This window comes from Ovis aries, chromosome 3 (genome assembly GCF_016772045.2).
Source record: "Ovis aries strain OAR_USU_Benz2616 breed Rambouillet chromosome 3, ARS-UI_Ramb_v3.0, whole genome shotgun sequence".
NCBI classification, from domain to species: domain Eukaryota; kingdom Metazoa; phylum Chordata; class Mammalia; order Artiodactyla; family Bovidae; genus Ovis; species Ovis aries.
In genome coordinates this window covers 206,442,767-206,456,824 of record NC_056056.1, presented here as the reverse complement: position 1 = coordinate 206,456,824, position 14,058 = coordinate 206,442,767, and the positions used below count along the sequence as shown (strand labels likewise).

Below are 14,058 nucleotides of genomic sequence, written 5' to 3'. Positions count from 1 at the left end.
ATGTAAGAGAGCTGACACAAAAATAGAAGCTTGTAAAAGCTTTCTTTCCCTTACCAAGTATTGCCCTCACTGTTGCCGTGATGTTCCCCAAAGGTGCTGTAAGAGCCATCGAAGTGCTTGTAGAGCAGCTGTCTCTGGTAACCTGGAGTGGAAGTTTCATAAGCAACATGATATATTGTACATTGCATGGCCAGACAAATCATCAAAATGCCCTGGCATCTTGTGCTATTCCCTAAATTTTGTTGCAATATGTTGGATGGTTCTGAGTCCTAAACATTTTATCGGAGGTTGGACACTGGATAGGTCTCATGAAATTAACCATCATAGTAGTCTTATTATTGTAAATATCCTGGAATGATACATTTACATATCATAGAACGGATAAGTAACTCAAGCCTACTGGAGAATCCAATCTGTTATTAAAATAACACTGCAAAGTTTTCATGCACTTATTCAGTCACTCACCAGTGTTGAGGTAGTGGATAGCCTTGGACTTGAGCTCTGCAGTTAGCTGCTGTGTCTCATTTAGATAATCCAGAACATAGATGTTAGGGGCAAAGAGGGCCATATTCTGTTCTCCACAACCATAGGGCATTTGGAGGAGATTTTGGGTGTTTCGCATGGCAGAGCCTAATATGTCTCCTAGGAAATGGGAGAGATGGGAAGTCATAAAATTTATAGATTATGATGTATCAGAATCATTAAGAAGAAATGTATAATTAGCTAAGGTAAAGAAAGGAGGATTTTTAGGAAGGGTGGGTCTTTTAAGTACAGAAGTATGATTAAAAGCAATAAATAAGTCCAAAGGAGAAGAGAACAAAGAAGTTAAAATTATAGCTGTTATTTTGAGAAAATATTTATGGAAAAAATAGTAGATATTGTCTAATATGGTTCACTAGTCTCCTATAGTCCCCTAGGGCTGGAGACTCACCCAAAACTGAGAAGGAGGCTCGGGCAGATTCTTCCACCACATTTGGTGGCAGCTTCAGAGGTAATGATTCAGACGCCTCGGCACCTAGAGAAAGAAACAAATCAACCATGATGAAAATGACTTCTACTGTATATCTTCCTAAAGAGCTCCAAGACCCAGAAGCCAGAACTATGCCTTGAACCTAAACTTCTTCTGAAAAGTTGTCCCTCTTTTAATATTCCAGTTTTTAAAATATCTTCCACATATATTAATGGGACTCTGAGATTTCTAGAATCTTTCCTTTCCCAGCCTCCTCGTGTGTGGAATTGTAGCAAAAGAAGGCTACACATTGACAAGAGCCTGTTATATCGTGATTCTCTGTAATTCCCCACAAGGGAAGCCCAAAATCTAGTTTTTTGGGGCTTCCCTGATAGCTCAGTTGGTAAAGAATCCGCCTACAATGCATGAGACCCTGGTTGGATTCCTGGGTCGGGAAGATCCGCTGGAGAAGGGATAAGATACCCACTCTGGTATTCTTGGGCTTCCCTTATGGCTCAGCTGGTCAAGAATCTGCCTGCAATTCAGGAGACCTGGGTTCAATCCCTGGGTTGGGAAGATACCCTGGAGAAGGGAAAGGCTACCCACCCCAGTATTCTGGCCTGGACAATTCCATGGACTGTGTAGTCCATAAGGTTGCAAAGAGTTGAACACAACTCAAGTGTTTCATTAAGACCAGACTATGGTCAATATCTTGGTGGTGGTTTCAGCTGTCACTCAAAAGTTCCTGAATTCTACCTTAATGCTCAGTCTTTACTTCCATTAAATTTCACCAGATATGAACACAGTATTTTTATGGAAACCCTAGACATGGGGCAGGGGGTAAAGATGAACAGTATTTGACTCACTGAAAAAAATTAATAGTTGCTGATAAGCATACACTTGCTGGCCTTTTAATGTTGGTGAATAACATGAAGAAGAAAAGAAAAAATTGTAGTATTTATCATCATACTGAATTCCATCTTTATGGATTAATAATGAAAACTTTGTCAAAGGGCACAAAGTATCAGTTATACAAGATGAATAAATTCAAGAGGTCTATTGTAAAGCGTAGTGCCTAGAGTTAATAATACTGTATTGTGTACCTCTTGCTGCTGCTGCTGCTAAGTCACTTCAGTTATGTTCGACTCTGTGCAACCACAAAGATGGCAGCCCACCAGGCTCCCCAATCCCTGGGATTCTCCAGGCAAGAATACTGGAGTGGGCTGCCATTTCCTCCTCCAATGCATGAAAGTGAAATCCAAACATTTGCTAATAGGATATATCGTATATTACAAAAACATAATAATTAGAGAGTGAGAGGAAACTGTTGAAAGTGATGGATAAGTTTATGGTATAGATTGTGGTGACAGTTTCACAAGTGTATACTTCCTCCAAACTCATTAAGTAGGATACATCAATTATGTATGTACTATCAGTTATATTAATTACATAGTCATGTGGTTAAATTTAATCCTGTAGTTAAATATATAATTGTGTGCTAAATATACAGTTATATTAATTATATATTACTTGTATATCAAAAAATTCTCTTACATTCAAAAAACATTTTATAAGAAAACATGACATAAGCAAAGCAAAAAGACAAATTACCAAATGAAAGGAAATATTTACAAATTACTCAGTAGATAAAGAATCAATGTATACAGCTGAATCCAAAAAAATCCAAACTACTCCAACATATTGAAAATGGTCAAGGATATGAAAGCAATTCATAAGTGTGCAAAAATAAAGTCATCCTAATTTTCAGCTAGAGAAATTTAAATTAAAGCAACAATGCTTTTTTTTAATCCACATTTTTGGTCAAAATTTAAAAACTTTGATGGTAACAAATGCTGGTGATAATGCAGGAAAATATAAACTGGTGGAAATAGAAGCATATTTACGTAATAGACTTTGTTTAGTTCTATTAAGACTAAGAATACACATTACTGGCTCTTAATTAGGAATTTCATGTTTTGGTATCTACCTTAGATATACTTGCATATATACACCAGGAGGCATCTATCTATCTAGTCCAGCAAATAGTTAGAAAAACCAATTTGGGAAATGCTATAAAACCAAGCAGAACTGTGATAGTTTGAAATTAAAAGGAATTATCTAAATCTATAATTTAACATGGAGAGATTTCTAAGATAAAAGTCCTTGAGTGAAAAAGAAAGCAAGTTATATGATTAAACTTATCCATTTATGTAAATCACACATACAGAAACAAATTTATCAATGTATTATTTAAAAATGTACATTGATAATCATTAAAGTATTGGAAAAGATTTCAAGGTGGTGACAATAGCCTTTAATATGAGGTTTTGATTTTTTTTTTAAGGAGAAAGTATTTTTTGCATTATGTGGGTAATTAAAATTAATTTAAATAAAACTCTGATGATTAGCCCTAGACACATGAGAGAGAAATCAAAATGAAAAACTCAGAAATGGAGGAAAATCTATGATGGATTTGGTAGTAAGCAGTAAGTTCACTTAAATGTAGAAACAAGGCTAAATAATAAGGCAATTATGTTTTTAAGAATACATTTCATATATTAATATGTTAAGTCTTGACATGACAAAAAATATAATAAAAAGAAGTGAGTATGAAGAGAAAGGCAAGAAATGATGTTGATTAGACATTAATTTGAGATAAGAACACATTGCATTGATAAATTTCTTAGTGTACTAAGTTTCTATAAATGTTTTTATTTAGACTAGGAAATTCTCCACAAAGATAAAGCTATATCTTTTATTATAAGGTTCTTTAGTTCCTCCTTGGAATGACTGATAAGATGTTAGAATCGACACCAAACAAAAATTGACAGGACAAATGGTACAGGCTATGGAAACCTTTTCTCAGGAAGTACCATAGCCTCATTCTCTAATGTAGTTAGCTATGCAAAACTCGGTGTTGCAGTGGCTTGAATTCAGCAATTCAGCTACTTGTATTGTATTGTATATTATAATTGTATTATATATATGCCTCCCATGTTGTATTACTAAATATCCAAGAAAATATCCTCTTTGGCAATATTCACTTTGAATCTACCCACTTTTTATTAAAACCTATAACCACATCATACACTAGTCAGAAGGTCATTTTGATAGTTGTACAGGTGCTTAAGAAATAAAGACTCAGAATTCATGGAATAAGGATAGTGCCCTGATCAAATTACTTGGCCTCTTTAAGAAGCAGTTTCCTCACTTACCAAATGGGTTGATGGTTCTTCGGGTCTTACCTCATAGGGAAAGTGTAGGAAGGGTATATATAAAATACTTTGAACTTCAAATATTATACTCTAGTCAATATCATTTTAATTATGATGGCCGAGTCTTACCTGATGGACAAAGCAGGAAGTTGAATATTTCTTCCTTCTCTAGTCCTTCAGGCTTTAGGTGGAAAGGAAAAAAGTTAGAAATGAGAGACTTTCAGGACATAGGGGAACTACAGGTTTCTTGATGAAGAAAAGTATTGGAACTGATTTTCAAACGTATTATATAAACAAATTGATTAAGTGTAAGCAAAAGCTTCTTGATGAAAGTGAAAGAGGAGAGTGAAAAAGTTGACTTAAAGCTCAACATTCAGAAAACAAAGATCATGGCATCTGGTCTCATCACTTCATGGTAAACAGATGGGGAAACAGTGGAAGTAGTGTCGGACTTTATTTTGGGGGGCTCCAAAATCACTGCAGATGGTGATTGCAGCCATGAAATTAAAAGACGCTTGCTCCTTGGAAGGAAAGTTATGACCAACCTAGATAGCATATTCAAAAGCAGAGACATTACTTTACCAACAAAGGTCTGTCTAGTTAAGGCTATGGTTTTTCCAGTGGTCATGTATGGATGTAAAAGTTGGACTGTGAAGAAGACTGAGCGCTGAAGAATTGATGCTTTTGAAGTGTGGTGTTGGAGAAGACTCTTGAGAGTCCGTTGGACTGCAAGGAGATCCAACCAGTCCATTCTAAAGGAGATCAGTCCTGGGTGTTCTTTGGAAGGACTGATGCTAAAGCTGAAACTCCAATACTTTGGCCACCTCATGCAAAAGGTTGATTTATTGGAAAAGACTCTGATGCTGGGAAGGATTGGGGGCAGGAGGAGAAGGGGGCGACAGAGGATGAGATGGCTGGATGGTGTCCCTGACTCGATGGACATGAGTTTGGGTGGACTCTGGGAGTTGGTGATGGACAGGGAGGCCTGGCGTGCTGCAATTCATGGCGTCTCAAAGAGTTGGACACGACTGAGCGACTGAACTGAACTGAACTGAAGCAATATATGAAGGAGACAAATTGATAGATGGGAAATGGAGGGGAATTATAAAGTTAAATCAAGAGAGGTAGAGATGAGAGAGAGAGAGACAGAGAGAGAGAGAATCATATTGTGAAATATCACATGATCATATATTATTTAGTTCTTCTTACCCCAAAGCAGGAACTCCAACTGGATTAACCACTGTTTTTCTTAACTCGTTGTGACCCATCAAAAAGAAAAAAAAAAAAACACAAAACAGCAGGCTTACTTACCTCAACCAACAGGGACTTGATGATTGTGTCTTTCCTTCCATGCTCAGGGACCATAGGCACCTCACTCCCACACAGCTCTTGAGACTTCCCTGCTTCTGCTCTCACTGTGAAATTCACATTCCCTAGAAAATGGGGACCAGTAGAGATGAACGCCATCTCTGTCTTCTTCAGTGACTCCAAACCCCAAGGTTTATACATGTTTAATGCTCTGTGACTTTTTATTTTGGTTTATAAAAATATAGGAGCAGAAATGGAAGTAGCATAGACTAGAGGCTAATGATACTGAGAATCCAAGGTAGAGATGGAGGTGAGGGAAAGAGGGTATCCTTCTAGACATCCTAGAATGAAAGAGAGAAAAATATTCTACCATCTGGTGGAGGGGGGCACATTCTTTGCCTGGATATAAGGATCCCATAGATATATACAATCTTTAGGTACAGAATTGCCTATAAAAGGCTGTCTCTCACCTAAGGACTTTGGGGTTACTGCCCAGGACACGGTCTGCCGGCCATTTTCACAGATGCAGGTAGTCTCTTGTTCCTTCTTTTCTGGAACAGCTAGGAATGCAGGAGAGGCTTCTAGGTGCACACTGACCTGAAACCATGGGTGAGACAAAGAGACAAATGGACCAGAGGAAAAGGGCACCAGAGAGGGAATGGCTTAAAATAAAGCGCATTGGGGGATTAAGTAGATTTCAGGTTGCCTAACACTGAAGATAATATAAATGAAGACTGAGCATCTTATGGGTGGATCTGACATCTAAATTTTAGTATTTGGGAGTAATCTGCTCTTTCAAGTGGTAGGAGCACAGTTGAAGAAAAGTCATGATAGTAGGTTTGTTGCCTGTGGAAGCTCTATTCCTTTGGCTTAGGATTTTTTTTTAAATTTATTTTTAATTGGAGGATAATTGCTTTACAGTGTTGAGTTAGTTTCTGCCATACAACAATATGAATGAGCCTTAACGGTACACATATCCCCTTCCTCCTGAACCTCCTTCCCACTCTCTTGGCTTAGGATCTCAACTGCACCTTCAGGTCTCCCAGCAGAGTATATAAGATTTACAAACAGTTATGGTGAGATGTAAAAATTAAATTTAATATAATTAATCATATATGAAAAGTTAAATATTAATATATACGAATGCATAGGTTGAAATCTTGGAGAACAGAAGACATGAGGATTATGATAAGGTCAGAACCTTGTTTCACATTGTCATTTGGTATTTGGAGATATCAGAAACTGCGGTCATATAATACCTGAATATTTCTGACAGTATTCTCTCCTGGCGAGCCCATCTTATAAATAGGAAGTTTGTCAGTACTTCCAGGAATGCAGTTCTTAATTTATTGGATGCTTACCCTGTGTTCAATTTAAGATAGAGAGGTCATTACCCGGATGCATTTGGGAAGGTAGTTTAACACTGTGGCCTTGAGTGTGAAGGCCTCTCCACGGATCACAGAGTAGGGCATCGTAAGCTCCACAAAGAAGGGCTGGAAGACTCGGAGAGAGGCGGTCGGAGAGAGACCAAGTCCAGTGTCTCTGGACAGGCAGAGGGCCCCTGCCTTCCACTCAGTGATGGTGTCAGGGACTGTTACTTCTACTTCATGCACACCTGAAGAGCTGGGGAGGATGGTCATGCGAAAAACAAAAAGCAGGCAGTTAAAATACAGGCCTTGTTGTTGTGTTTAGTTGCTAAGTTGTGTCCAACTCTTTGAGACTCTATGGACTATAGCCCACCAGGCTCCTCTGTCCATGGGATTCTCCAGGCAAAAACACTGCCGTGGGTTGCCATTCCCTTCCTCAGGGGATCTTCCTGACTCAGGGACTGAACCCGTGTCTCCTACGTTGGCAGGCAGATTCTTTACACTGAGCCACCAGGGAAGCCCCAATACAGGCATACCTTGTTTTATTGCGCTTTACTTTACTGTGCTTTACAGTTCTGTGTTTTTAAACAAATTGTGGCTATCCTGTGTCAAACAAGTCTATTGGTATCATTTTTCTACCAGCATTTGCTCACTTCAGGTCTCTGAAGTAATTCTTTCAATATTTCAAACTTTTACTTTATTATTTTATTTGTTGTGATAATATGTGATCATTAATTTTTGGTGTCACTATTTTGCTTGTTTTGGGGTACCGTGAACTGCACCCATATAAGACAGCAAACTTAACAGATAAGTGCTGTGTGTGTCTGACTGCTCCACTGACTAGCCATTCCCCCAACTCTCTTCCTCTTCTCAGGCTTCCCTATTCCCTGAGACATAACAATACTGAAATTAGGCCAATTAATAATCCTAGGATGGCTTGTAAGTGTTCAGTGAAAGGAAGGATTGCACACCTCTCACTTTAATAAACCAAAAGCTAGAAATAGGGTTTCCCTGGTGTTCCAGTGGTTAAGAATTCACCTGCCAATGTAGGGGACATGAGTTTGATCCTGGTCTGGGAAGATCCCACATGCCTCAGGGCAACTAAGCCAGTGTGCAACTACTTGAGCCTACGTTCTAGAGCCCATGTTCCACAAGAGTAGTCACTGCAATAAGAAGCCCACACACCACAACAAAGAGTAGCCTCCACTCACTGCAACTAGAGAAAACCTGCATGCAGCAACAAAGACCCAGTACAGCCAAAAATAAATAAATGCAATTTTTTAAAAAGCTAGAAATGATTAAGCTTTCTAGGGAATTCAAGTTGGAAGCTAGGCCTCTTGCACCAGTTAGCCAAGTTATGAATGCTCGGGAAAGTTCTTAAAGGAATTTAACAGTACTACTTGGGTAAACACTTAGATGATAAGATAGAAAATCAGCCTTACTGCTTGACATAGAGAACATTTGAGTGATTTAGACAGAAGACCAAACCAGCCACAACATTTCCTGAAACCAAATCCTGATCCAGAGCAAGGCCCCAACTGTCCTTGGTTCAACTCTCTTCAATTCTCTGTGGGGTGAGAGAGGTAAGGGAGCTGAAGAAGAGTTTGAAGCTGGCAGAGAATGGTTCATGAGGCTTAAGGGAAGAAGTCAACTCCGTAACATAAAAGCTCAAGGTGATGTAGCAAGTGCTGATATAGAAGCTGCTGTAAGTTACCCAGAAGATAATTAGTGAAGGTGACCACACTAAATGACAGATTTTTAAATGTAGATGAGACAGCCTTATATTGTAAGAACATGCCAACTCGGACTTTCATAGTTGGAGAGGAAAAGTCAGTGTCTGACTTTAAATCTTCAAAGGACGGGCAGACTCCCTAGTTAGGGGCTAATGCAGCTGGTGACTTGAAGTTGAAACCAGTGCTCATTTATCATTCTGGAAATCTTGGGGCCCTTCAGAATTATGCTAAATCTACTCTGCCTGTGCTCTATAAATGGAACAATAGAGCCTGCATGATAGAACATCTGTTTACAACATGGTTTACTGAATATTTTAAGCCCACTGTTGATACCCACTACTTAGAAAGAAAAGATCCCTTTCAAAATACTACTGCTCATTGACAATGTACCTGGTCTCCCAAGAGCTCTGATGGAGATGCTCAATGAGATTAATGTTGTCATCATGCCGGCTAACACAATAATCACTGAAGTCCATGGATCAAGAAGTAGTTTTGACTTCCAAGTCTCATTCTTTAAGGAATATATGTTGTAAGGCTTTAGCTGCCATAAATGGTTGAGTCCTCTAAGGATCTGGGCAAAGTCAATTGAAAACCTCTTGGAAAGGATTCACCATTCTAGGTACCATTGAGAACATTCATGATTCATAGGAAAAGGTCAGACTGTTAACACTAACAAGAGAGTGAAAAAAAGTGGATTCCAACTCTCATGGATGACTTTGAGGGGTTAAGACTTCAGTGGAGGAAGTAACTGCAGATGTGGTGTAAATAGCAAGAGAACCAGAATTAGAAGTGCAGCCTGAAGATATGACCAAATTGCTGCAATCTCATGTTAAAACTTGAATGGATAAGGAGTTGCTTTTTATGGATGAGCAAAGAAAGTGGTTTCCTGAGATGGAGACTACTCCTGTGGAAGATACTGTAAACTGTTGAAATGACAACAAAAGAGTTAGAATATTACATAAACTTAGTTGCCAAAGCCATGGCAGAGTTTGAGAAGACTGACTCCAATTTTGAAAGACATTCTACAGTGGGTAAATGCTATCAGACAACATTGCATGCTACAGAGAAATTGCCTGTGCACAGCAAGGAAGACCCAGCAGAGTCAATAATAAATAATAAAATAAATGAAAAGTGAAAATAAAATAAATAAGTAATTTAAAAGAAGTGGCTTACCTTACAACCACCAAATCCCAGATCCATGTCTCAGGGAAGTACTTTCGCACAGTCTCTGTGGGAGGCTCTGAAGTATCGTCAAAATGTATAAAACCACCATTTCTTCTCATTTCAGCTAAGGCTGTGGAGGAAACTGTAACAATAACTATAAAGATAAAGCTTATGAGAGATTGTAATAAGTGCAACAAAAGAAATAGGGTGATGAAAAAGATAGGAACTGGGAAAGGACACTTGGGTTAAGGGAAAGCTTCTTGGAGGAGGTGATATTTTTAGGTGAATTCTGAAGTATTATAGTAAGCTATATGTGAGCTGGGGGAAGCGAGCCCCAGTCAGAGAACAGTGAGACGCAGAAGCAGAAAGAGTCTTGGATAGTTTATGAGAGGAGACCTTGAGGCAGAAAGGAGGCTCTGCAGCTACTCCATGCTGTTCTAAGTGGAAAGGGTTATGACTTGAGATCTGGATTCGGTCTGCACGAGCAAAGAAAAACCATACTCAGACATTATGACAGGGGCTTTGAGAAATAGTTTATAGGAGTGAGAGGATCAAGAATTTAAAAAGCTCTTCATTCCCCAATTTTTATCCATCCTATATATAATAGTTTGCATCTACTAACTCTAAACTCCCAGTTCACCCCTCTCCAACCCTTCCTTCCCTCTTGGCAACCCAAGTCTGCTCTCCATGTCTTGAATCACAAGTTCTTTTTGGTTAATTTCATCACATTTTATCTTTTTTTAAAGAATTATTTTATTTGGTTCAATATATTAGGCAATTATTTAAGTTTTTACCTGGAGAAGCTAATAGTGGCTGTCTTTGAGACTGAATTCTATATTGTTCAGGCTGTGGACATATCTTGGGTTTACGAATCTTTGAGTTGGTAAATGCCTTCAAGCCCATATCCTGTAAAGGAAATCATAACCGAATCAGTACATCAATATTTTATACCCATTCTTCTTTTCATAGAATTGAACAAATAATCCAGCTAGGTTAATATTAAACTTTTAATGTTCACAGGAGTAGAAAGGAAATTGATAAAGAGATAATTTTATTCTGACTTTAAACCTCTTTCAAAGGTAATTATGTTACATATATGATATTTATAAATATCATAAGGCAATGAATTTCAGTAAAAAGCCAAAACAAAATTCGCTTAATAGTCCCAGAAGTTCCAGTCCTAGTTATGTTGCTCTTGCAGATCTGCTACTATTAGTAGATGTTGGAGAAGTTACTTGACCTCTCTATGTTCCATTGCCCTCAACAATGGTATGGAAGCATTAAAATAAATATTCTTTCTATGGATAATATTTTGTGAACCTTAAGAAGTGACCATCAGCAGTATAAGGGACTTACCTGTAGGAAGCTATACATATCTTTTTCATTTGTATTTGATACTGGAAAATACATGATTCCATTGATATAGACATTGTCATGACTGATGCAGTCTTCATTGTCTTCCTCCTGTTGATTTACACTTGAGGGGAAACTGCTGAGGTCCTTGACTGGTAGCAGGTTATAAACCTGTACAAATGCAACGGTAAAAAGGACAAAATTAAGGACTTCTGTGGAGGTCCAGTGGTTAAGAGTCCACGCTTCCAAGACAGGGGGCTCAAGTTTGATCCCTGGTTGGGGAGCTAAGATCCCACATGCTGCGCAGTGTAGGGGGGGACCATGCCCCCACAAAAGGATTAAACAGTTTTTAAAAAAAGGCCAAAATTATTTGTGGCTTATTTTTCTTAAGTTCAAGGAGAAATGAAAAGACTAATCAATGCCAGACTTTCTTTGAGTGGCTCTGTTACTTAGATAATTTATAGAGAAGGTGATTTTGAAGATGTTTAACAGTGTTAGGGGGGAAAAAAACCCCCAAACATTCCTATCTAAGTACCCAAAGATCATAATCCTTTGTTACATAATTCAGAGACAAACCCTAGACTCTATGTTGGAATGAAATAAAATTTAATTAAGATAAATTGAAGTTTGCTCTACTTGAGAGATTGTGTAACACTTTGGGATGAGAGAATTAAGTAATGGTTTTTTCTCTACCTGGTGGTTAGCAACAGACTCAGTGTATAACAAAGTAAATGGACACATGTTCTAAACAGGCACATGGATAAGCCTGTATCCTCTATATAGGTCAGGATGGTATTTTCTTACTATTAATGATGAGAACAAAATGCTCCATATCTTTATAAAAAACATAAACTTTGATTGTAGAATACTGAAAATGATACTTGCAAATTCACTTCAACAGAAGAATAAAACCAACATAAAAATCTTGACAAAATTGTTTGACAAGACTAGATTAGCGAGTACCACAATGAAATGAAACACTTTCTCAAAGGCAGCTCCCTTTTAGCATCTCTGTCTCCTTGCTCTGCTTTATTTTTCTTGAAAGTATATAATGTAATTATTGTCTATCTCATCTACAAAAATGTAAGATCCATGAGTGCATAGATTTTTTTTCTTTCTAGTAGTTCACTATTGAGATCCTCAGAATTTAGGCACACAGTAGGCACATCCAGAACAGAGTAGGCACTAAATAAGTATGTGTGGACTGAATGACTTATGCTACTGCTGCTGCTGCTGCTGCTGCTAAGTCGCTTCAGTTGTGTCCGACTCTGTGAGACCCGATAGACAGCAGCCCACCAGGCTCCCCCTAGCTGCAGGCATTTCATTACTAAAACATTATCACAGATTGAGAGGAACTCTTGTTCTAACCCAGGTTTGCTCCTAAATACCTGAAAGCGTCTGTTTTATTATTAACAAACTAGTAGAATCTTCTGCCTTATCTATCCACTGAGGTTGTTATAATTTAAAAAAATTTTGAGAACTGTGAACTTATGTTCAGTTCAGTTCAGTTCAGTCACTCAGTCGTATCCGACTATTTGTGACCCCATGAATCACAGCACGCTAGGCCTCCCTGTCCATCACCAACTCCCGGAGGTCACTCAGACTCACGTCCATCGAATCAGTGATGGCATCCAGCCATCTCATCCTCTGTTGTCCTCTTTTCCTCCTGTCCCCAATCCCTCCCAGCATCAGAACTTATGTTATATAAGCATAAAACATTAATTTAATTTGCCCACATATTTCTTTCCACTATGCATTTAAGAATTCCTTTAGAAGTATCTTAAGATTTTTAATTAAATACCATTGGAAGCACCCAAAAGTCCTTTACTTATGTTTCTCTTGTAGGGAAGAAAAAACATAACTTTCCCTTTATAAAATTTTGATAGTAAAAAAAAAACTTCAGTAAGAGGTATTCCAATTGGCCTCATTGAAAATTTGAAGAAATGGGCAAACTACTATTAGGATATATTAAGTAGTTTCTTGTTGTTACACTCAGCATATTCTTTTGTTATTTTTCCTATTAGCCCAATATTTTATCTCATTTAATTTATTTTTCCATGTATTATTATTATTTTCTTTTTTAGTATTTATTTGGCTGTGTTGGGTCTTAGTTGCGCATGAGGGAATCTAGTTTCCTGACCAGGGATCAAACCCCAGACCCCTGCTTTGGGAGGTTGGAGTGTAGCCACTGGACCACCAGGGAAGTCCCCTAACCCAATATTTTAAAAGGTTTCATTTATTAATGTCATTTGTCACATAGCAATTAATTTTTCCTAATTTTTATTCATCAGAGACAATATAGCTCTTCCTTCAGAAACTGTGTTCATCTTGGGAAATGCAATGTTACAACTGATACAATTCTTATAAAAATTTGATATTTCATTTAGCCTGTGCAGTCTTAGTGCAAGTATATGTACCACTTCTGTTAAGACTTTTTGAAATATTGAAACTAGTTTGAAAACTCTTATTATTGGGTTCATAAAGCTCTTCAATATCAGGGATTTTGGATTGTGCATCATTTAACTGTATATATTCATATGTAATATCTTTCTTACCAAAAAAAAAGGTGCACATGAAAGAGCTCAAAATGATTAACTCCTAGATAAATATAACTTTAATAGAACCCACCCCACTCTTCTTGCTCTGAGTCACCCGTGGGGCCCTTTCTGGCCCCTGGGGCTCACAGAACTCACCGTGGCCGCTGAGAGCTCAGCTTCAGGCCTCATGAGCAGCACACTTTGATCCACGGCGCGGAGGGCGCAGAGGGACTCAGGGGAAGCGGTGACTTGAAGGTGGGCCTGGGAGGCCGGGAAACTCTGTCCGGGGCTGAAGTTCAAACCCACCTGTGGAATTGGGGACAAAGTCAGAAGAACAAATTTCCTGATTGATCCATGGATTCACCAGCCTTTCCTGGGTGTTCCTCAAATTTGGTGCAAAATCACCCTGACTTTGTTGATGTTTGGCGCTGT

General features: G+C 38.3%; 1 protein-coding gene across 8 annotated transcripts in view; it reads right to left on the bottom strand.

Moving 5' to 3' along the window:
• The window catches only part of A2M (alpha-2-macroglobulin), a 70,963-nt gene that overhangs the window by 15,569 nt on the left and 41,336 nt on the right, over positions 1–14,058 (bottom strand). For 4 of the 8 annotated variants that reach the window (XM_060413441.1, XM_012175443.5, XM_060413440.1 and 1 more), the window contains exons 15-25: positions 13,783–13,932; positions 11,093–11,260; positions 10,531–10,642; positions 9,746–9,878; positions 6,867–7,095; positions 5,943–6,069; positions 5,476–5,597; positions 4,294–4,345; positions 932–1,015; positions 466–642; positions 55–142 (exon numbers count right to left, since the gene is read on the bottom strand). In XM_060413441.1, coding sequence (XP_060269424.1) covers positions 55–142; positions 466–642; positions 932–1,015; positions 4,294–4,345; positions 5,476–5,597; positions 5,943–6,069; positions 6,867–7,095; positions 9,746–9,878; positions 10,531–10,642; positions 11,093–11,260; positions 13,783–13,932 — 1,442 coding nt within the window. The remainder of the gene's footprint in view (positions 1–54; positions 143–465; positions 643–931; positions 1,016–4,293; positions 4,346–5,475; positions 5,598–5,942; positions 6,070–6,866; positions 7,096–9,745; positions 9,879–10,530; positions 10,643–11,092; positions 11,261–13,782; positions 13,933–14,058) is intronic. The other 4 variants (XM_060413443.1, XM_060413444.1, XM_060413442.1 and 1 more) reach the window with 1 other exon arrangement.